The following is a 23,156-nucleotide window of genomic DNA, read 5'->3' on the forward strand; positions in this document are numbered from 1 at the left end:
GAAGTTGAGAATTTGAGTTTATAGACCAGGCAAGTGGGAAGAGGCAGTGCACGGTTTTTCATCACTGACATTCCGGGACCGATGCTGCTTTGTGGTGAGAGCCTGTCCTGAGCACTGTAGGATGTTTAGCAGCGCCCTCTCGATGCCAGGAGCACCACATTCCCCCGAGTTGTGACAATGTAAGATGCTTCCAGGCATTGCCAAAAGTCCCCCTGTATCGAGGAGGCCCCCGTGGAGAACCACTGACTTACACCATATGGTCCTCAGTGCCCCCAAATGCCAATTTCTCTCCTTTATTTAGATCTGGTAATCAAGGGATCTCAGGTGCTCTCTCGCGTGCTCTCTCTCCTCTCTCTGTCTCGTTCCTCTCTCACACACGCACACTCACACACACCATGCTTATGGCGTCAGGTTTGAAGTGTCTCCACAGCTGAACCACAACCACAGCAGGGTGGTTCATCACCCGGCTGGACCTCCTGCCGGCTGCCTGACACTGACAGGTTCTTATCTCAGCTACCTGTGTCCCAGTTCCCCCATCTGTCAAAGGGGGATGAGGATGGTTATCTCTGAATGGTCAGGAGGATGAACTGAGTAAATATGTGTAAAGAGCTTAGAACAGTGCCTGGCGTATTGCAGGTGAGATAAGAAAGTGTTTGCTGCTGCTGCTAACTATTTCAGAAGGGAGATACAGGCTGAGAAAGGGTTGTCCGGGTGCGGTGGCTCACGCCTGTACATCTCAGCACTTTGGGAGGCCAAGGTGGGCAGATGGCTCAAGCAAGAGACCAGCCAGCCTCGCCAACACAGCAAAACCCTGTCTTTACAAAAAATAAAATAAAATAAAATAATAAAAAAATAAAAAATTAGCCGCGCGTGGTGGTGCGCACCTATAGTCCCAGCTACTACTCAGGGGGCTGAGGTGGGAGGATAACTTGAACCCCAGAGATCAAGGCTGCAGGGAGCTGTGATTGCACCACCACACTCCAGCCTGGGTTGACAGAGTGAGACCCTGTCTCAAAAGACAGAGAAAAGGTGATGGAGAAGAGAAGTGGGAGTTGGTGGTGGTGGTGGTGGTGGGCAGGTCTTCCAGCTGTTTCTATGGCAACAGTCCAGCCAAGTCCCAGACACACCCCCCACCCCCGTGGACCTAGAGAGATGACAGGGGTGGGAAGGATGCCTGGCCTCGGGTTCTGGGAGAAGGAAACATCTGCGCTCTACCTGCAGGAGGAACAACCTAGGGGTCTGGGGTGACTACTCACGGAGTCTTACGTTTCCTGTCTGCAAGAACCTGATCTGAACAGCGCCTGCCCTGAGCGAGCTGTCCAGAGGCTGCCATAGAGCGTCCCAGGAGCCGGCATGATGCGCGGGACGTGCATTCGTTCTGCACATCTTCACTCAATAAATGTCTCCTAATCAGCCTCCCTGGGCTGAGGATGCAGCAGTGAATAAGCCCACAGGGTTCCTGCCTTTACGGGGGTTTATGTGCTAGTGAGGGGGGACAGTCAGCAGATGGACACAAATGAATGGGACACATGTTGACGCCAATTGTGAAGAAATATAAGGGAACGATGAAGGAAGCCGTGAAGAAATGAAAGCAGCATAAAGGGATGGAGGGGGTGGATGGGATTGAGTCAATACATATCACTCGGTGTTATTTTCTATTATACGTCTCTTTTATCGTGTGTGTCTAGGGACCACACCACTGTCGACAACATTGCTGCTGGTGGGGATGGGCAGAGGGTTGGGAGGTGAACCTTCCAGAGCATCAGTGAGCTCCATCGCCCTCCTGCATGGGGCCTCAGCTTTCCTTTTCAGCTCCAGCTTGGACCCCTCCCCTGACTCGGTGCTAGAATACCCCACTGCCCACTGGACATGTCCACTTGGGTGTTTAATGGGAGTCTTAGAAATGGCTTGACCCACACTGTGGGACAGAGTTTGGCGCTCCCTTAAAAAGTTAACTAGAATTGGGCCAGGCGCGGTGGCTCACGCCTGTAATCCCAGCATTTTGGGAGGCCAAGGCGGGCGGATCACTTGAGGTCAGGAGTTCAAGACCAGTCTGGCCAATATGATGAAACCCCGTCTCTACTAAAAATACAAAAAAAAAAAAAAAAAAAAAAAAAAAAAAAATTAGCTGGGCATGGTGGTGTGCACCTGTAGTCCCAGCTACTCACGAGGCTGAAGCAGGAGAATCTCTCGAACTCGGGAAGTGGAGGTTGCAGTGAGCTGAGATTATGCCATTGCACTCCAGCCTGGGCAACAGAGTGAGACTCCATCTCAAAAACAAACAAACAAACAAACAAACAATAAAACAAAGTTATCTAGAATTACCATGCACTTCCACTCTGTCGTGTCTACCCCAAATAATTCAAAACATGTGTCCACACAAAAACTTATCCTTGAATGTTCATGACAGCACCTTGCACAACAGCCAAACACTGGAAACAATGTAAGCGCCCAACAAACCGTGACAGGTATCAAAAGCTGAGATACAAACCACAGCATGCACGAACTTTGAAGACATGACGTTCAGTGGAAAAGTCCAGCCATAAAGCTCACTTAGTGTATGATTTCACTAATATGATATGTCACAATAGTCAAATCCACAGAGACAGAAAGCCGATTAATAATTCCCGGAGCTGGGGACAGGGGGATGGGAGTGACCACTCATGGGTGCCAGTCTTCCTCATGTGGTGAGGAAAATACCCTGGAACTAGATAATGGCCATGGCTGCACAACCTCACAGATATGCTAATGCCACCAAATCAGACACTTTAAGAATGGTTAAATGGTGTATTTCCCACAATTAAAAAGGTAATAGGGACTGGCATGGTGGCTCATGCCTGTAATCACAGTACTTTGGGAGACTGAGGCAGGCGGATCACTCGAGGTCAGGAGTTCAAGACCAGCCTGGCAAACATGGTGAAACCCTGTCACTACTAAAAATACAAAAATACCTGTAATTCCAGCTACTCGGGAAGCTGAGGCAGGAGAATTGCTTGAACCTAGGAGGCTGAGGTTGCAGTGAGCTGAGATCGCACCACTGCACTCCAGCCTGGGTGACAGAGTGAGACTCCATTTCAAAAAAAAAAAAAAAAAAAGGAAACAGTTCAAATGGCATCAACCACTCCCCTGTCCACACTCTGGTTCCGTGTCGTCACACCTGGAATAAAACCCCAACTCTGCCAGGAGCTCCTCTTCTCATCCTTTCCTTTTCCCTTCATACCTTCCAAGTTCATCCTCAAGACACTCCACCTTCCTGCCTGTGCACCTGCTGTTTCCTTCCTCTGGGAAGACCAGATCCTGGTCTGGCCTGCCTCCTTTCTCCCTTCCTTCAGGGTGTCCCTGGCATGTCATTACAGCCAGACTCTCTGTCCTAGCAGTAACAGCAGCCCCAGACATGCTCCCATTTCCTCACTTGCTTTGCAACTTTCCTAGCTGTCATCTCTGCGGGCCACATATATATGTATTGACACACTCATTTCAGATGAGGACTCTGAGGTTCCAAGAGGTCCCATCATTTGCCTGTGCCCTAAGGTGCCCAAAGAGTGGGGCTGGGCTTTGAACTCAGGTCTCTGAGCACTGTGACCTGTACAGCATGGATGCCTTTGTCCCCCACACAGAGACACATCCCTTCCGGAAGTGGCACATGCATACAGCACTGTGGATTCCTTCATTCATTGAGGGCTGCCATGTAGGGTTGGGCAGGTCGTGCACTGCACAAGGGGGTCTGGCTGAGAGGCTGAAATCCTGCTGGGCTGTCCTCCCCAGGGCGTGTGCTAGTGGGGCTGCATCCATTTGGGGTAAGGAGTGCCCCTTTCAAACTCACACCAGGGTGCCATCTGCCTGCCAAACCACAGACCTGGGAGAGCTGATTAGGCAAGGTGGGGGGTGCTTTTGTCTCATCTGCACAGAGGCTGCTGTATGGGCTGGCAGTTCTGCTCACTCCCCATTCTGTGCCAAGCCTCCGCTGGGCTCCGTGGACACTATTTCTCCCTCTGCTGACAGAGTCCCACTGGCTCCTCCAACCGCATGCACGTGGTGCACACACCCAGAGAGACACAGTTCCAGGCCATTGACAACTCCAGCAGGGGAACAGGGAGGGAGAGCAGGAGCAGTGGCACACCTTCCCTCAAACTCAGTGATACATGCAGACACACCACACACAGACCACACATACACACATACACACCGCACACACACACCACACAGACCACATATACACACACCACACACACACAAAACACACACAACACAGACACCACACAGCACACACATATACCATACAGGCACCACACACACACAACACAACACACACCATAGATGCACACACCTCCCATACACCACACACCACACACACACCACACACATACACCACACACGCACCACACACGCACCACACAACACACACATGACACACACACCATAGATGTACATACCCCCCACACCCCACAAACCACACACCACACACACTGTATACACCACACACCACACACACCACACACCATGCACACACACACCACACACACCACATACCCCCCACACACTGCACACACCACACACCACACATACCACACTCACACACCACACACACACCACACACACACCCCAGACACTGCACACACTGCACACACCACACATACCACACACACCACACACACACCACACACCACACATACACACACACCACACACTCCACACCATACACTCCACACACCACACACACTGCACAAACCACACACCACACGCACACCACACATACACACACACCACACACACACACCACACACCACACACCACACACACCACACACATACACCACACACACCATACACCACAAACCACACACATACCACACACACCACACACACACCATATACCACACACACACCACACACACACCACACACCACACAGACACCACACATACACCATACACACACCACACACAAACCACACATCACACACACACCACACACACACAACTCACACACACACCACACACAACTTCTCTACCCCTCCTGGTCAGGGCAGCACCTATAGGTAGGTGGAGAGAGGACGTGTACCTGCAGACACAGCGGCCCTATCCAGACACAGGATGAATTCTTCCCTGACCTCACACAAAGCTGTGCAGAGACACACTGCCACACACGCTGACCCAGAGCACAGGGCACCCAGACAGTCCCAGATACAACATGAAAGGACCTGGTGGCACACCTGTGGCCTCCTCCCAGCACACGGACACACATACACACCTCTCCACATGGACACACAACACAAACATGGGCTTCTGCACATTTCGACCCCTACACACTGGGACGGACCACTTACAGCTCTGGGACAGGGCCAGGGACCTGCCCCACCTGGCTCCATGTGGGTCCACGACCACACACATCACAGCTCACAGCCACGCAACCTCAGGGGTGCACACACGTGTGCAAACACACCCTCACCAACAATGGAGAGTCTGGAAGGAGCCATGTGACACCTCCGCCCCACACCCGCCCCCACCTTGGCTCTCACGCACACAGCGGCGCTCTCCTCCTCCACAGCTGAGGGGGAAGGGGCCCGGGACCCCAGGCTTCACGTCTGCACCTTCCATGCCCCCCTGCACCCCAGCTCAGGACCTGACAGACACAGATGTGGGGACACAGGTCAGAGAGCCAGCCTGGGGCAGGGTCCCTGGGCTTCTGGGAGCTCCTCCCCCACCCCCACCAGCCCCCTGCCCAGCTCTGTGCTGCACGCTCCACCTGCTGCATCCCCTCCCAACCCTCTTGCCTGGGGGCTGGGGGCCAGGGCATCCAGAAGCTCAGAGAAAGGGACAGAGACACTAAAGGGGAAACAGAGGTCCCAGGAGAGGGGACAGAGAGCCAGAGGCAGGGCAGATTGTGTGTGTTTGAGAGAGAAGGGAGTACAGAGACCCAGAGAGAGGGGGACAGAGACCCAGAGAGACAGAGGGACAGAGACTAGAGAGACAGGGGGACAGAAATCCAGAGACAAGGGGACAGAGACACAGAGAGATGGGGGACAGAGACCCAGAGGGAGGGGACAGAGATTCAGAGAGACAGGGGGATAGAGACACAGAGAGATGGGGGACGGAGACCCAGAGACAGGGGGACAGAGACACAGAGAGAGAGGGGGACAGAGATCCAGAGAAAGAGAAGACAGAGACCCAAAGAGAGAGGGGGACAGAGACCCAGAGAGACAAGGGGACAGAAACTCAGACAGGGGACAGAGACCCAGAGAGAGAGAGGGTGACAGAGACCTAGAGAGATAGGGAGCAGAGACTCAGAGAGAGAGAGAGAGAGAGAGAGGCAGACAGAGACTCAGAGAAAGAGGGGGACAGAGACCCAGAGGGGGACAGACACCCTGAGTGAGAGAGAGGGGGACAGAGACCCAGAGAGAAGGAGACAGAGACCCAGAGAGGGGTCAGAGACCCAGAGAGAGAGGGGGACAGAGACCCAGAGACAGGGGGACAGAGACCCAGGGAGAGAGGGGGACAGAGACCCAGAGACAGGGGGACAGAGACCCAGAGCCAGAGAGAGAGGGGGACAGAGACCCAGAGACAGGGGGACAGAGACCCAGGGAGAGAGGGGGACAGAGACCCAGAGACAGGGGGTCAGAGACCCAGGGAGAGAGGGGGACAGAGACCCAGAGAAAGAGAAGACAGAGACCCAGAGAGACAGGGGGACAGAGACCCAGGGAGAGAGGGGGACAGAGACCCAGGGACATGGGGACAGAGACCCAGGGAGAGGGGGGACACAGACCCAGAGAGAGAGGGGACAGAGACCCAGAGACAGGGGGACAGAGACCCAGGGAGAGGGGGGACACAGACCCAGAGAGAGGGGGGCAGAGACCCAGAGAGGGGACAGAGACCCAGAGAGAGGCAAAAGAGACGGACGCGGGGCGGGAGACAAATGCTCAGAGGGGATGCAGAGTCCTAGAGAAGTGGGGTTCGTTGACTCTGAGATGAGATAGCCAGAGAGAGGACGACATGGCCTACAGAGGGGACAGACGCCCGAGAGCCGGCTCCTCTGGGGTCTCGGGAGCTGGGCTGGAGTGAGGTCCACAGGGGTGGGTGGGGGGCTGAGGGGCTAGTGGGTATGGAGAGAGAGGCCGGGGCTGGGCCAGGCGGGCGCGGGGTCCGAGTGCGAACGGTGGGGCTCCTGTGGGGCTGACAGGTAGGTTTGGGGTAGGGATGTGGCGGGCCGGGCGGGTGGGGAAAGCCCAGAGAGAAGGGGCGGGCTCCTGCTGGAGGGCGCGGGGACCCCAGTTCCGGGCGCCGGGGGCGGTGGGGCGGGGAGACCCTGGGGGGCTGCGCGGGGGCGCCGTGCCTCGCTGGCCGCGGGGAAGGCAGGGACCGAGCGAAGGAGGAGGACCCTTCCCCGATCCGCAGCCCAGGCGGCGGCCGGTGCCTGCGCCCCTGCCCAGATCCCTGCGCCGCCGGGTCTGCGTGCCTGTCTCTGGGTCTCTGGGTCTCTGCATCTCCGCGTCCCGGGGCGCCCCGTCCACGCCTCCGCCCGGACCCCCGCCTCCCCCGCCCGTCTCTGTCTCTAGGGGGGGTCTCAGTCCTCGTCTCTCGCTGTGGGTCTCCGTGCATCTCGGCGTCTCTCTCCGCGTCTCTCTCCGTCCCGGCGCCTCTGTCCCGGGCTCTCCCCAGCTCCTAGCCTCAGTTCCCTGCGCGCCTCCATTTCCCTCCTTCCCCCGCCCGATCTCCGTCTCCCCTCTGTCTCCACATTCCGCTTGTCTCTCCTCCCTGGCTCCACGTCTCTGTCTTGGTCTCTGTCCCAGGTTTGCTGTCGTCGGATCTCTGTCCGAGTGTCTGTGTCTCCACTCACCCCCGACCCGGACCCCCGAGCCCCCTCCCGGGTCCCCCACTCCCATTCAGGCCCGGGTTGGTGGGGTGGGGGGGCGCTGCGGCGGGAGCTGTGTGTTCCCAGCGCAAAATAGACTCTCGTTGCCATGGCGACGCGCGCGGGGCCTCCGAGACGCGAGGCTTCGGGCTTGGGGGTGAGGAGGGGGGACACCTGGATCCGGAAGGCGGGGGCCGGGGGCGCCGCAGCCCGGTCCCAGGGGCTCCTCCTAGATCCCTGGGGAGAGGGGTGCTGGGCGCTCTGACGCTGGGGGCCAGGGGACCGGACCTTCTTGGAGAGGTCTGGGCTCCCAGGGTCGGCAGTGGGGGCTCCGATTGCCTAACGCGGGGCGGGCTCGCTGACAGCTCTGACGCCGGTGTCCCTGAGGACTCACGGGTGGCCTCTCAGCTCCCTAAGGTTGGGGAAGAGGCAGGGGCTGCAAATCTGGAACGGGGGAGCTCTCCCTGGGGGTCTGTAGAGTTCCAACTCCCAGATCTGCAGAATTCTGGGAGCCCCCATGTGGGTCTCGGAACTCCTGCGTCTGGGGGAGCCGGGACTACAAGGCTGAAGCTTTCAGCCCTTCCTTCCGTCCGTCCATCCATCCACCCATCCACATGGCTGTCTCTTCCTTTCTCCCCGTCTCCATGTCCCCGTGCCTCAGTTTCCCCCTGCACCGGGGTGCGGTCTCGCTCACCTCGCTTTCCGGATGCGGGACCCTTGGGGAGCCGGGGGCGGCGGCGTGGGGGGCGGCCGGAGGCAGCCGCGGAGCGCGTGTCTGCCGGCAGCTGGGCTGGGCGTGCACGCGCCGGCTGGGGGCGACCCCGGCCGCAGTTCTCCTCCGGGCAGATGCGCCGCGTCCGTGCAGATGTGTCAGCCGCCAGCCCTCGCCTTTGCCTCGCGCCGGATTCGAGCCGAGAAGAGGCACCTCCCCCTCCCCACCTGCTGGGGACCCCGCTTTCTCCCTCATGCAGCCCCCAGTCGCCCCCGGGATCCCCCCCAACCCAAGAATGGTTTGGTCCACAGCCACATGTATGTTTATTCTGCGAGTCCGTGTCCCACAGTTTGAGACTCTTCTTCCCCTCCCCTTCCCGCCCCGTGAAGTGGCCCGGGGCCGAGCCCCGCCTCCATCTCGGCTCAGCCAATTCCCACCCAGCTTTCAGGAGTCTTATTTGCATTTCCGGGAGCAGCTGTCCAATGGAAGGGCAGCACCCTACTTCCCCCCTCAAGGGGGCGGCACTCCTGGTGGATCGCACCACTCTTGGGATCCAGGAATGGGGGGAACGCGCTTCCACTGAGGTCCTGGCGACAGGAGGGTGGTCTTCCCTCAAGGCAGGGTTGGAGTTCAGTGGAGGAGGGGGTTCTGGCCTTGGAAGAGGCCCAGCAGTCCGCTGTCTGGGGCGGGCTCCTTGATGAGCTTCTGGATCTGTAGGGGCAGAGGGAGATGGGACAGGAAGAGTCTAGGGTCCTGATCTCCATGGATGACAAATCTGAGGGACACCTCTCCGTCTTCATCTCTGAGATCTTATGGCCAGCAGCTGCCCAAGACAACACTCCCTCTTCTCAAGACTTTTTCTGGGGCCTCCCTTTCATTACACATGACTGGTTGAGCTCCTAACTGTCCACCATCTTGGTCTGCTTTGCTGGCTTGGACCACTAAGGGTGGACAGCTCTGTGCCAGGGCTTCTTATCTACACCTTCCTCTTCTTAGGTAACCTCATCTCTCCCATTCCTTTTCTGGGCCCTCAACTCCCAAATCCAGCCTGGACTTTGCCCCTGAACTCCAGACTCATCTATCCAACTGCCTCTTAGATAGACATGAGCAACCAACCGCATTTCATCCATCAGCAAGTCCCAGCAAGTTTACCTCCAGAAAATAAAAATAATAATAACAAAGAAAAAAAAAAAAAAAGCCTGCATCCCCACTGCCTCATCACCGCTTGCCTGGGTGCCCAAATTAACCTCCTTACTGACAGGTCTCCCTCCTCCCCTCTATGCCACACTCCCTAATCCATTGGTCACACAGTGCCGGAATGAACTTTGTAAACTGCCAATCTGATATGGCCAGCTCCCCTGCACCAAACCCTGATGGCTGCTCATGGCTGAAATCCCAAACCTTTGGGCTGTGGCTCCTGTGTGAAGACAGGGTGCTGGCTCCTCCTGCCCAGTGCTCACCGTGGCCTGCTACAGCTCTTTGGACAAAGAAAGCTCAGTCCCCCTCCCCTGGGAACACTGAGAGCCTGATGTTCCCTTCTCCTGCAGGTCAGAATTCAGGGCCACCCCGCCACTCTCGCTCATCCCTCTGCAACTCCCGCCTCAGCTGGGGGTCACAATGTGTGATTGAACATGGATTGATGCAGACTCCAGGGCTCACCACAGTGGCTGGCATGGAGTAGGTGCTCAGTGAATGTTTCACAGAGCTGAACTAGAAGGCAGGCAAGGAGCAGACCTGGGAGGGCCTGGGAATGTCAAGGTCTGGGGCCTCTCCAGCATCCTGAGGGCCAAGGGCTTGAAGCAGGGGGGCCCAGTACCTGGCTGACCCTGGTAGCAGGGCGGCCACTCGGGGGTGGGTGTGGAGTCTGAGAAACTGGAGAAGGGGCACCCGGGCCGGAAGGGGCAGAGGCGGAGGAGATGGAGAGTTGGGGATAGGTGTGGACAGGTCAAGGGGTTTCTATCTACAGGGTCTCTGCTGACCTGTTCTTTCCCAGTGTCTGCCTGGTCCTTCCCTCCTTCAGTTCATTCTAAAGTCACCTGCTCCAGGACGCCCCCCAGACCCTCCAATACAAACCCCCTCCTCCGTGCCCTGACCCTCTGGATCGCCTCCCCCATTTCATCGTTCTTTGTGGTCCTCGTGGTCCATCTGTAGGCTCCTTTCATGGATTTATGGCGGCGACAGTGACCAGCAGCCTCCCCTCCAAGAACCTGGCTCCCCCTGGAGGCGGCAGCCTGGTGGTGCCGGAATGTATTCCCAGAGCCCAAAGACAAGACCTTTGTCAGATGCAGGGGAGGTGGGGGCGGCCGCGAGGGCATTACCTCCTTGAACTGCGGGTGGGCGGCATCACCCACCAGCTGCAGAATGAGCCCTTCGCTGGTGGAGAGGAAGGCACCACTCTGTCTCATGCGGGCCAGCGCCACCAGCCGGTCCACCTGGCTGTGAATAGGAGGGAGGGAGGGAAGGTTGGTGTGGATGCCACGGCCTAGACAGCCAGACATGCTGGCACCCTGATGGGAATGAGAATGCCGCCTGTGGCCCTTCCTGGGAGCCCCTGATGGCCCCCAAGTGCACCCACCCAGGGAGGGCGCTCTCACCTGCGTGAGGAGCAGGCGTCCACCACCACGTGGACCTGCAGCCCCCGGTCCAGGAGGTCCAGGGTTGTGTTCTGTGGGTAGAGAGAGGTCAGAGCCAATCCCGGATAAGAACAGGGGTCCTGGGTAAGGAACTGGGGATGCTGAGTCAGAATTAGGGGCCCAGAATGGGGAGGAGGGAGGCTTGGATCAGAGCAGGGGGCCCCCAGGTCAGAAGGGGATCCAAGATAGGATGGGGACCGCATGTGAGAAGACAGGGCCCAGGTCAGGATGTGGGTCCTACAGGGAAGTGGAGGTTTCCAGTCAGGGAAGGAGGTTCTATTTAGGATGGGGGTCCCAGGTGAGAATGAGGGACCCCTGGGGTCAGTCAGCATCTCACCAAGATGCAGGCTTGTGCTTCAATGCCACAGAGCAGCACAGAACGCAGCTGGGGCCGGCTGTCCAGCTCCTGCTGCAGGGCGGGCACCATGCTGAAGCAGGTCTTGGTCAGCGGCCGAAGGCCCTCAGCCCCCAGCTCAGGCACTGTGGGGCCCAGGCCTTGTGGGTACTGTTCCGTCAGCAAGACTGGCACCTCCAGCAGCCGGGCCACCTGTGCCAGTGATGGGGAAGAAAGGTCAGGGTCTGAGGGAGGAGGAGCTGGGCCTGGACTCCTGGGTCTGAGGGAGGAGGGGCTGGGCCTGGACTCTTGGGTCTGAGGGAGGAGGAGCTGGGCCTGGACTCCTGCATCTGAGGGAGGAAGGGCTATGCCTGGACTCCTGGGTCTGAGGGAGGAGGAGCTGGGCCTGGAATCCTGGGTCTGAGGGAAGAGGAAGTGGGCCTGGACTCCTGAATCTGAAGGAGGAAGAGTTGGGCCTGGACTCCTGGGTCTGAGGGTGGAGGGCTGAGCCTGGATCCTGGGTCTGAGGGTGGAGGGCTGAGCCTGGATCCTGGGTCTGAGGGTGGAGGGCTGAGCCTGGATCCTGGGTCTGAGGGTGGGGGGGCTGAGCCTGGATCCTGGGTCTGAGGGTAGGAAGCTGAGCCTGGATGCTGGGTCTGAGGGTGGGGGGCTGAGCCTGGATCCTAGGTCTGAGGGTGGAGGGCTGAGCCTGGATCCTGGGTCTGAGGGTGGGGGTGCTGAGCCTGGATCCTGGGTCTGAGGGTAGGGGGCTGAGCGTGGATGCTGGGTCTGAGGGTGGGGGGCTGAGCCTGGATCCTGGGTCTGAGGGTGGGGGGCTGAGCCTGGATCCTGGGTCTGAGGGTGGGGGGCTGAGCCTGGATCCTGGGTCTGAGGGTGGGGGGCTGAGCCTGGATCCCGGGTCTGAGGGTGGAGGGCTGAGGTCATACCTTGAGCATGCGGGCTGCTACTGAGACGATCTGTGGGAAGTAGGCGATGTTGTGGCGGAACTTTTCCTGCATGTCACACAGGAACAGGATAGAGGATCCTGGAAGGACTCGGCCCAGGATGGGCCTGGCAGCCGCCATTTTCTGGGGGTGGGCAGAGGGGCGCTGGGTCAGGCCCGAGGACTCCTCTCAGTGTCTCCAGCTGGCATCCAGGTCCTTGCACACAGAGCCTTGCAGGGCCCAGGGCACCTTGCCAACCTTCTTCCCACCTCCAGGTCTCTGCATCTGCTGTTCCCTGAGCCTGGAACGGGCTTCTTTCTTATTTCTGTCCTATTCGGCAGGGAGGTGACTTCCTTGGGAAGCCTTCTGGGCCACGTCCACATGTGGCTCCAGGTGTCCCCCTCCCGGCCCCCGTGTTCTCCTTGCTGAGGACTGTGTATAATGTCAAGGAGTGTTTCATGATCCCGGTTACCATTTGCCCTGGTTACCATCCGCCCCGGTCACCATCCGCCCTGGTTATCATCTGCCCTGGTTACCACCCGCCCTGGTTACTATCAGATCCCAGTTACCATCAGCCCCAGTACCGTCAGCCCTGGTTACTATCAGATCCCGGTTACCAATAGATCCGGGTTACCATCAGCCCTGGTTACCATTAGCCCCAGTTACCATCTGCCCCAGTCACGATCAGCCCCGGTTACCATCAGCCCTGGTTACTATCAGATTCCAGTTACCATACGCCCCAGTTACCATCAGCCCTGGTTACTATCAGATCCCAGTTACCATCAGCCCTGGTTACCATCCGCCCCAGTTACCATCAGCTCCAGTTACCATCAGCCCCAAAATGGAGGCTCTGCTGGGCATCCTATGTTGGGCCAGCCCACTCCCCAGGGCCTCCTGAATGGCCCACCTGATCCTCACCCTGCTCCAAGAGGAAACTGAGGCCATATTCTTCAGCCATAGGAAGGAAGGGGGCCCCTGAACAAGCCATAGTGTGGACAGACCTCAACACAAAAGCCATGGAGTGTGAGATCCTGTTTACCTGAAATGCCCAGAACAGGCAAATCCGCAGACAGAAAGCAGATGGGGCCAAGCACAGTGGTTCACGCCTGCAATCCCAGCACTTTGGGAGGCTGAGGCGGGCGGATCACCTGAGGTCAGGAGTTTGAGACCAGCCTGGCTAACATGGCGAAAACCCATCTCTACTAAAAATACAAAAATTAGCCAGGCAGTGGTGGGCGTCTGTAACCCAGCTACTTGGGAGGCTGAGGCAGAAGATCTCTTGAAACCCAGGAGGCAGAGGTTGTAGTGAGCCGAGATTATACCACTGCACTCCAGCCTGGGCGACTGAGCAAGACTCTGTCTCAAAAAAAAAAAAAGGAGACTGGGCTCCATGGTGCACGCCTATAATCCCAGGACTTTGGGAGGCTGAGGCGGGCGGATCATCTGCGGTCAGGGGTTTGAGACCAGCCTGGCCAACATAGTGAAACCCCGTATCTACTAAAAATACACAAAAAATCAGCCGGGTGTGGTGGCACACACCTGTTGTCCCAGCTACTCAGGAGGCTGAGGCAGGAGAATTGCTTGAACCCGGGAGGCGGAGGTTGCGGTGAGCAGAGATGGTGCCACTGCCAGTCCAGCCTGGGCAATAAGAGCAAAACTCCATCTCAAAAAAAAAAAAAAAAAAAAAAAAAAAAGCAGATGGGTGGCTGCCAGGGGCTTGTGGCTGCGAGGAATTCAGGGTGACCGCTAAGGGGTGTAGGGTTTCCGTCTGGGATGCTGAAAATACTCTGGGGCTTGGTGGTGACGGTGGCACAACAGCGTGACTCTGTGAAAGCCACTCCACTGTGCATTTTCAAATGGCTGAAAGGGTAAGTTTTATGTTAAGTGCATTTTACCACAAAAAAAAAAAGAAAAAGAAAAAGAAAAAAAGGACAGGCTAGTGAAGCCACCTGGCCAGCGATTATTTTGCAGGGGAGGAAACCTCGACCCAGAGAGCCCGTTCACCTGTCCTAGGTCCTGCAGCCACGCAGGGCACACCTGACTTCCACTCGGTCACAGCGTCTATACCGCAGGGGCCCCGTCTCAGCATGTCTTGGACTGTGTCCCTGGGAGGCTGGTGTTTTTGGGTCCCCGAGTTTGCTGCACAACTGAGGGTTTGGGCTACGCTTTGTCTGCAGCTCTCTCCCCGTCTGTGTGTACAATTTGTACTGAACTCATTTATTCATTAACTCACCAGGGAAATGGGAGACCCTGGAGGCTCATTGGAAGCAAGACAGAAGGTGTTCTGGGGAGCTGAGGGAGGCAGGGCACTCAATGAGAAGCTGCTATTTTCTTTTTCTTTTCTTTTCTTTTTTTTTTTTTGAGATGGATTCTTGCTCTGTCACCCAGGCTGGAGTGCTGTGGCACAATCTCGGCTCACTGCAACCTCTGCCTCCCGGGTTCAAGGATTCTCCTGCCTCAGCCTCCCGAGTAGCTGGGATTACAGGCTTGCGCCACCATGCCTGGCTAATTTTTGTATTTTTAGTAGAGATGGGGTTTCACCACCTTGGCCAGGCTGGTCTTGAACTTCTGACCTCGTGATCCACCTGGCTCGGCCTCCCAAAGTGCTGGGATTACAGGTGTGAGCCACCGCACCTGGCCTGGAGCTGCTATTTTCAAAGCTGGGTAGTGAGGACACTGCTGTTCATTGTCTTTCTTTCTTTCTCTCTCTCGTCCTGGCCTCAAGCAACCCTCCTGCCTTGGCCTCCTTGTACCATTTTTTCTTTTTGAGACAGGGTCTCATAGTGTCATCTAGGTTGGAGTACAGTGGCGCAGTCATAGCACACTGCATCCTTAACCTCCTGGGCTCAAGTGATCGTCCCACCTCAGCCTCCCAAGCAGCTAGAGCTACAGGTGTATGCCACCACACTTGGCTAATTTTTGTATTTTTGTATTTTTAGAGACAGGGTCTTGCTATGTTGCCCAGGCTGGTCTCCAACTCCTGGGTTTAAGCAATCCTCCCACCTCAGCCTCGAAACGTGCTGGGATTGCAAGCGTGAGCCACCACACCTGGCCTATTATTCTTTGAACAAAATCCATCCACCATAGCAAATGTTTTCTATGTGCATCATATCTCAAGTTTAAAAATGAATTAGTGGTTAAAATAGTGAATTTTATGTTGTGCAAATTTTATCTCATTAAATAAAATTGAATGGAAACTCCCTCTGAAACAATACCAGTGAATTAATCCCATAATTACAACAGTGATAAGTGCTGGGATTTGGAGGGAGCCAGATCAAGCTTGGCAGGGGCCGCAGTGTTCTCCCAGAGGCAGTGAAGACAGAAAAACGATCTTTTCAGAAAACACAAAGCTGACTATTACTCCCCCGTCTCAAACTGTCCCCTGACCCCCGTGGATTCTCTCTGTCCTCAGGACTAAGATACAGACGCCCCTTCCCCCACTTCCCCGGCACCGCTCTGAAGACCCTCAGCCTCAGCCCAGACACTCCTTCCTCTCAAACAGCCCTTGCGGTTTCCTCCCCCTGGAGTGACCCTCTCATACCCACTCATGTGCTAACTCTTCCTCCCCTGAGCAGGAGGCAGGACCTGGGACACTCAGGCCCCAAGGGATGGTTCTGAGGGAACCAGGAGCTGGAGAGCTGACAGGTGGGTCACAAGGGCCCTGGAGTCTCTCTGCTGAGGGCAGTGGGGAGCCATGGAGGGGCGCATCTGGGGGCCAGCATGTCCAAAAGCCTAGGACAGGCATCTGTAGCACCCAGGAACTCCCCTCTGGCCTGACAGGAGTGTGGGTTGTAACATCTCCTAGGGACAGCCGAGCAGCTGCACTTCTCAGAATGATGGATACACAAATCCTCTGACCTCAAAAGCTGCTCCTAACCATTTATCCTACAGACATTCATGTGACACGACACAGGGTTATTCATTACCGGACTCTTCCCCAGAGCAAAGGAGCAGAAGTAAGTATCAATGTCCACAAGGAGGGTATACCGGTTATGTAATAACCAGTCTGGTTATGCCGTAACTATACTCTGTTATTCCTCGCAGCCAGAAAAAATGACGAGGAAGCTCTTTAAGTAACAATACGAAAACATGTTTGAGAGAAGTGAAAAAGCAGCAGAACAGTGTGTGTGGAATGCTCCTTTTTGTGCCAAAGGAAAAAGGGAGAGAAAGTGTATCTGTGTTGCATATATCTATATCTGCTATCTCTGGCAAACGAGCAAGAAACGGGAGACTCAGACGGATGAACCAGGCACTGGGGAAGCGTGTAGGAGCCTTTTCACTAGGTCCTACTCTGTTTCTTCTGAATTCTGGACAATGTGCAACAGGTTGTCTAGTCAATACTATATACAATAAAGGGTTTACTTGAAGCCAAAACCCAGCAAAACTGATCTATGGTGTCAGAAGCCAGGACAGTGATTGCCCTTGGACCACTGTGACGGAAACCCGACGGCGGGGATCCTGGGATGTGGCGCATGCTTGACTTTTTTCTTTGGGTACTTGTTTACACCAGGGTGCTCCCTTTATAAATATTTATTTGAGCTGTGTATTTGCAAACTGTATGATTTTCTGCGTATGTGGTATTATGCCAGAAAAAGTGTTCAAAATGCAAAATACAAAGATGGCTTCACGGCCCCGCTGTGCGGTTGAACTGGAGGCAAAGGCCAGGGAGGAGGAGGTCGGGGCTGGGGCCCAGTGGGACAGGGGAGAGACAGGAAGGGACAGCTGGGACGGTGGGGAAAGTCGGTGAGAAAGGCCCCCCGTTTCTGGTCGAGTGAGGGGCATGACCTGAAGACTCATAGGAGATCCCGGGGAGGGGAACTGGTTTTTGGGAGATGAAAAACTGGGGTGAGAGTGGATGTGTGTGTGAGCCAGAGAGATGTGGAGGGGAGGTCTGGGCTGGAGAGGGTTGGGCGTGTCCCGGGGAACGAGGAGAGATTCAGCCTGAGTGGAGGGTACCCAAGGCCAAAGGGGGCGTGGCTGGTGGTGGGCGGCAACAGGGGGCGGGGTAGGGCTGTGGATTTCCCCACGCGGTCTCGCGGTCTCGGAAACCCGGCCTTGGAGCCGGGACTTCCTGGTTGTGTGACCTTGGGCAAGTTTCTCTTTGTCTTAGCCTCAGTTTTCTCGTCAAAGAAATGGGGATTAAACCCGCCCACCCTGCAGCGCTGTTACACAGGCGGCAGGTGCGACCCGGGGACGCTTCGAGTCTCTGGCCAGCCAATTCTGACGGGGCCAGGTGGAGTCCTCCTTCTGGTCCTGTGACCTTGGCCCGGGACGACCAGGCAGAGCCTCAGTTTCCCCATCTGTTAGGCGGGAAGGTCGATCTCCAAATAGCGCCAGCAGTGAGAGAGGACTTACCCGGAAGGTGCCGGGTTCGAGCCCGGAACGGCCCCTCCGCAGGTGAGGCCGGGGGCACCCTCACCTCTCGGCGCTCGGAGGGCCGCCGCTGAGGCCTTTTGCGGGCTTCTCGGGACGGGTTACCGTTTCGTTAGGCCTGGACACGTGGCCCACTCCCTGCACCGTCCTTGTTCCGCCCACTTGGGTCGAGCCGTCCAATCGACACTCATCATGCGCTGCCTCGCCCCCTCCTCCGGCCAATCCGCATGTGCCACTGCCTCTGCCCGCAATCAGCGCTCACCAACTCTCCCCGCCCCCTGCTTCTCAACCAATCCGCATATGCCGCTGCTTTGCTCCCGCCCCGGGGGGGGCGCCGGCAAGGCTGTCAGTCTCGAGAAAATGATTAGCTAGCAAAGTCGCGGTGGGGGCGGGGCAGCAGCGCGTCCGGCCAATGGAGAGCCGTAGAGGGCGTGAGTGGCGGCCGACGGGGCAGAGTCGCGCGGTGGTTTCCGAAGGCTCAGATCCTGGCTGGAGAGAGGGCTTCTGGGCCGACCCCATTGCACAGAACAGGTCGCCGAGGCCGGGAGAGAGAGAGAGAGGGGTCTTACCTAGAGTAGAGGCATGTCTGCGGTTCGAATCCTGGCCCTTTGTCAAGAAACGGAGGCTTACAAAGATACCCAAGCACTTTCCAGGAAGGGGCTGACTGAGGGAGCGATCAAGTGAGGAATTTGACGCCCCCCTGTCCTTTGTGCTATGCGATGCCTCAGTTTCCCCATCTGTACAGCACCTGCCTCCTCGAGTGGTGTTCAGAATAATTTAGACTCTGTGCTTGGAAATGGTGGTTGAGAGAAAGAGGGAATTTCCTAACTGACTTGGAATAAACCCAAACTCCTCCCAATTCGTGGTTGGCCTTCCTGGTTCCCGCAGACCTCGCTTCTCACCACTCCCCCTGCTCACTCCGCTCCAGCCACATGGGTCTCCCCTTGCTGTTCCCTCAATGTCCCACCGCAGGGCCTTTGCACATGTGCTTCCTCAGCCTGGAATCCTAGGACTTCCCATGGCCCAGCCTTCCAGGCTTTCAAAGCCTTTCCTGACCACCTGGTGTCAGGTAGCCTCTCCATCAGATCGCTGTTTTTAATTTTTTTGAAACATCAAAAAAAAAAAAAATTGTTCTATCAACCAGGCTGGAGTACCTTGGTAAGATCACAGCTCGCTGCAGCCTCAACCTCCCGGGCTCAAGCGATCCTCCCACCTCAGCCTCCCTAGTAGCTGGGACCACTGGTATGCGCCACCACACCTGACTAATTTTTTAATTTTGTTGTAAAGACGGAGGTCTCACTCTGTTGCCCAGGCTGGTCTTGAACTCCTGGGCTCAAGTGATCCGCCTGCCTTGGCCTCCCAAAGTGCTGGGATTACAGGTGTGAGCCGCCGCACCCGGCCTTGTGTTTTATTTTCTTTTCAGCGCTAACTCCAATCTGAATTGGAAATGAATCTTGCTTTTTGAAAAATGCATGGATATACTCTTTTATTGTCAGTTCCCCGCCAAAACACACACATGCACACAGAACAGGGAGCTCCCTGAGGCAGGGATCCCGTCGGAATCACTGCTGAATCCTCAAATCCTAGACCTGGGCCTGGCCCCTAGCAGGCGCTCCATACATCTTTGGGAATAAATGAGAGGACAGCAGACATTAGGCAGAGGTAAGTCCGGCTGAGAGCGAGGGGTGGATGCCAAGATGGGGCAAGGAAGAAGGAAGGGGGAAGGCGAGAAAGCAAGAATGGGGCCTCCAGAAGAGGTGGAGGTGGGGCCCCTGGGCCCTGGAGGAGACCCCTGAGGCAGTGGTCTGAGGAGGGGGTCTGGGTTGGTTTATCTTACCAGGGGCTGCCAGGAAGGGAGTGGACAGGTTGGGGGCTCCTGGAGAGGGCTGGAGAGCCGTCATGGAGGGGCCTCTGGCTTGTCCTGGGTTCTGAGCTGGATTGTGATTGGCCTTATGGGGAGCTGGTCCCCCAACCTTCAGGGATCCCCTGAGAATGCCAGGCACGAGGCACCTCCCACCAGTCCACCCAACCCCAGTTGGGAGCCACAAGATCAGCCTCTTCCCCCAGGGCATCCTGGGGAAGGGGCAGGGGGCCGCAGAAACGTGGGATCTGCCTCAGGTCCGGCTGGCCCAGGTCGCGATAGGACAGACCCGGCACTGGCAGGGGAGTAGGACCAGAGGAGGGGTCCCATGGCACTAAGGTACTCTCTGGGGTGAGCACAATGTTGTCAAAGAGGTCGAGGGTAGAGGTGTCCAGGGCAGCGAGACTCAGGCTGGCGCTGGTGTGGGGAGCCTCAGTGGGGGCCACAGCACAGGCCACTCCCAGGAAGGGGGATGGAGGCGGCGGGGGTGGCTTTTGGAGCGACGGTCTCTGGGGAGGTGCCTCCTGGGACAGGATGGAGAGGGCCAGGCGCTGGGTGGCGGCCTCAATCTTGGTGAACTGCCTGTAAAGACAGATGTGAGCAGGCTGGTCTCTTAACGCCTGAACTCAAGTGATCCTCCTGCCTCAGCTTTTCAAGGTGCTGGGATTGCAGGCTTGAGCCACCACCCCCGGCCAGCATCATGTTTGCAAGGTTCACCCATGTGGTCGCATCACACCATGCTAGTTATTTATTTTGGTGAGTCCTGACCGTCTGCCACCCCCATGAAAACACAACCTCCACGACAGCAAGGAACTTTAGCTGCTTTGCTAACTGGCCTGGCACACAGTAGGCACTCAATAAATGCATGTTGACTGTTGCTGGCATCCAGCCCTGGGGGCTACTCCTCTGTCTGTGCCTGGTCTCCCCCAGCCAAGGGTGCTGGTTGCTCGTCCTCCTCCTCCCCATCCTGTTCCCACCTTCCCACCGGCCCCTCACCTGCAGATCTGGTTGTGCAGAAACCTTCTGTGGTTGGGCCGCCTCTTGGGGGGCCGGGTGCGCCGGGGCTGCAGGGCCCGCAGCACGTGGGCAGCCGCCCCGCTCACGAAGGCACACAGCTCCCGGGGGCCGGACTCGGAGACCCCAGGGCCTTCGGGGACCCCAGGGTGCATGGCCGGGGTGGTCTGAGGTAACTCCCCACAATACTGCTGACCAAAGCACCTTCCAAATCTGGGAGCAGGGAGGGGCAGGGGACTCTGGAGGCCCAGGCACCCCGGGCTGGGGAGGAGGCAGGGCTGGGGATTGGGCCAAGGCCTCCCCACTGCACCCTAACCCTGTCCCCACGTCCCAGGAGCCCGACCTGAAGTCTGAGGGACTGGCAGGTGGGGGCTGATATAGGAAGGCAGGGAACAGGGAGGGGAGGGGGCTTTCTAGGGCCCTCTAAGTACCCAATTAGCGCATAGTTGGACCTAGGATATGGGACCGGCGCACGCCAGTGGGGGACAGAGAATAGTGCCTGGAGATGGCCAATTAAGGGAACAAAGGTGTCATTCAGGAGGTGAGGCTGCCAGTGAGTCAAATGCAGCGATTGAGCCTGGAGGACCCTTAATTGGAGCCGTGGGGAAGGGGCTGGGAGGGAGGGGAGCTGGGCTGCATCTGCCCACCCACCCCCAGACACACCTGTGCCTCCCTCCCTCTGCTCAGCCCAGGGCCTTAGGAGGGGAAACTGAGGCTCCCAAAGGGGCTGGTGCGGGCCGAGGTCTCCAGACAGCAGGAGGGGTTGGCTCCTGGGGGGTTGCCCCCGAAATCCTGGGGCTCATAGAATCCTGAGCAGCAGAGTGAGGGAGGAGAGGGGAGGGGTCAGGCAGGACAGGAGGGGATGAGAGAACAGGGCGCAGTCTTCCCCAGGCTGTGTTGTGGAGGGACTGGGACCCCTGGTGTCTGTGGGAGGCAGAGGATGGGCCGGGTGCCCTTGTTTCTGGAAGGGTGTTGGCCGGAGCGGGGACCCTGGGTCTCAGGTTGGGTGGGGGAGCGCCAGGTGTGACAGCCTCAGTCTCTGCTCAGACCCCCACCCTCAGGGGTATGCGCTGGGAAGCCAGGATGTTTCCCGAAGTTGGTGTAAGAAATAACCACAGCTTAGTACCTAGAACCGCACGCGCTGATTCTCCTGCCTGAAGCAGGGATTTGAACCTGACGTCATGAGTTTTCTTGCCAGGCCCACTCACTGAGCAGTACTATGGGCAGGGTCAGCAGCTGAGGTCCTACCAGGCCTAGGGTGGGGGCCAGCAGGCAGGTGGGGACATACTGGGAGCTGAGGCTGAGTGCAGCCAGTGACGTTGCCAGAGGTCCAGTTTCCTGTCAGCAGAGCATGGTGAGACCAGCTGCAGTAGGACAGCCAGACACCCAGTGCCCTCACCAGCCACGGCACGTACACGTTGACTGCCACCTCTGCCACGCTCGACACTGCCACTGTGCTGAACCACTGCACAGGTGGGGCTGCTGGGCCTGGTGTGGCCGGTGTCTGTGTCGGGGACATCATGGGCCTCCCCTGTTTCTCTTGGGTGTCTCCAAGGGTCTGCAGCCTCCTAGACAGCCTCTTGTACTCTGCCCCTTGGTCCCTCTGCCTGCCAGCTGTCTGTGACTCGCACTAGCCCCATTGCCCTCTCTCCGTCTCCCCTGCTCTTGCTCTTTCCTCTTCTGTTCCTCCTGGCTTTCTGTCCATCCCTGGGTTGTCTTCAATTCTCTCCACTATCAACTATCTATCACCCACCTATCTATGGATCTATCATCGATGTATGTGTGTATGTATGTATATATCTATTTTTAGAGGCAGAGTCTGGCTCTGCCACCCAGGATGGACTGTAGTGGTGTGATCCTGGGTCACTGCAGCCTTGACCTCTTGGGCTAAAGGGATCCTTCCACCTCAGCTTCCTGAGAAGCTGGGACTACAGGCACTTGCCACCATGCTTGGCTAATTTTTTTCTTTTGTAGAGATGGGGTCTCACTATGTTGCCTAGGCTGGTCTCAAACTTCTGGGTTCAGGTGATTCTCTTGCCTTGACCTCCCAAAGCACTGGGATCACAGGCGAGAGCCACCGCGTCCAGCCTCTCTCCTCTGTATTGTCTCTCTGACTTCATCTCCCCCATTTGTGTTCTAGTTCCTCTCCCTGTCTCTGTCTCTTTCACCGTCTCTGGAGTTTCTCTCAGTGTTTATGTTTTAGGCTCTGAATGCTCTTCACTGCCTGTCTCTCAGCTTCTCTGTTTCTGTCTCTCTGTCTTCCCCAGGGCAGGTCGTGTGTGTGTGTGTGTGTGTGTGTGTGTGTGTGTGTGTGTGTGTGTGTGTCTGTGTCAGATTGTTGCTGGATGGTACCGTGCAGTTCCAGTCTCCTGGTGTCCAAAACAAAGACTTGGATGAGATGTGCACAGACAGCAAAGGAAAGGAGCAAACGTTTATGAA

At 57.0% G+C, this 23,156-nt stretch overlaps 1 protein-coding gene across 1 annotated transcript; it reads right to left on the reverse strand.

Moving 5' to 3' along the window:
- Window positions 1-8,862: 8,862 nt before the first annotated feature.
- ISOC2 (isochorismatase domain containing 2) lies at window positions 8,863-18,100 on the reverse strand. The gene is made up of 6 exons (XM_010379195.2): window positions 17,825-18,100; window positions 12,473-12,613; window positions 11,529-11,738; window positions 11,153-11,223; window positions 10,877-10,994; window positions 8,863-9,269 (listed from the first exon to the last, which is right to left on the reverse strand). Exons 2-6 carry the CDS (start codon window positions 12,608-12,610, stop codon window positions 9,189-9,191), a joined length of 618 nt encoding a protein of 205 aa, XP_010377497.1. The 5' UTR covers window positions 12,611-12,613; window positions 17,825-18,100; the 3' UTR covers window positions 8,863-9,188.
- Between the last annotated feature and the right edge of the window lie 5,056 nt (window positions 18,101-23,156).

Source organism: Rhinopithecus roxellana, chromosome 12 (assembly GCF_007565055.1).
Source record: "Rhinopithecus roxellana isolate Shanxi Qingling chromosome 12, ASM756505v1, whole genome shotgun sequence".
Lineage (NCBI taxonomy): Eukaryota > Metazoa > Chordata > Mammalia > Primates > Cercopithecidae > Rhinopithecus > Rhinopithecus roxellana.

What these genes read in the sequence shown, in the direction of transcription:
- ISOC2 (XM_010379195.2), bottom strand. Translation starts at nt 12,610, where the DNA reads ATGGCGGCTGCCAGGCCCATCCTGGGCCGAGTCCTTCCAGGATCCTCT. An exon ending in AAGCACAAGCCTGCATCTTG is followed by an intron (nt 11,224 to 11,528) that starts GTGAGATGCTGA and finishes CTCTACCCACAG; the next exon opens with AACACAACCCTGGACCTCCT. An exon ending in GACGCCTGCTCCTCACGCAG is followed by an intron (nt 10,995 to 11,152) that starts GTGAGAGCGCCC and finishes TCCTATTCACAG; the next exon opens with CCAGGTGGACCGGCTGGTGG.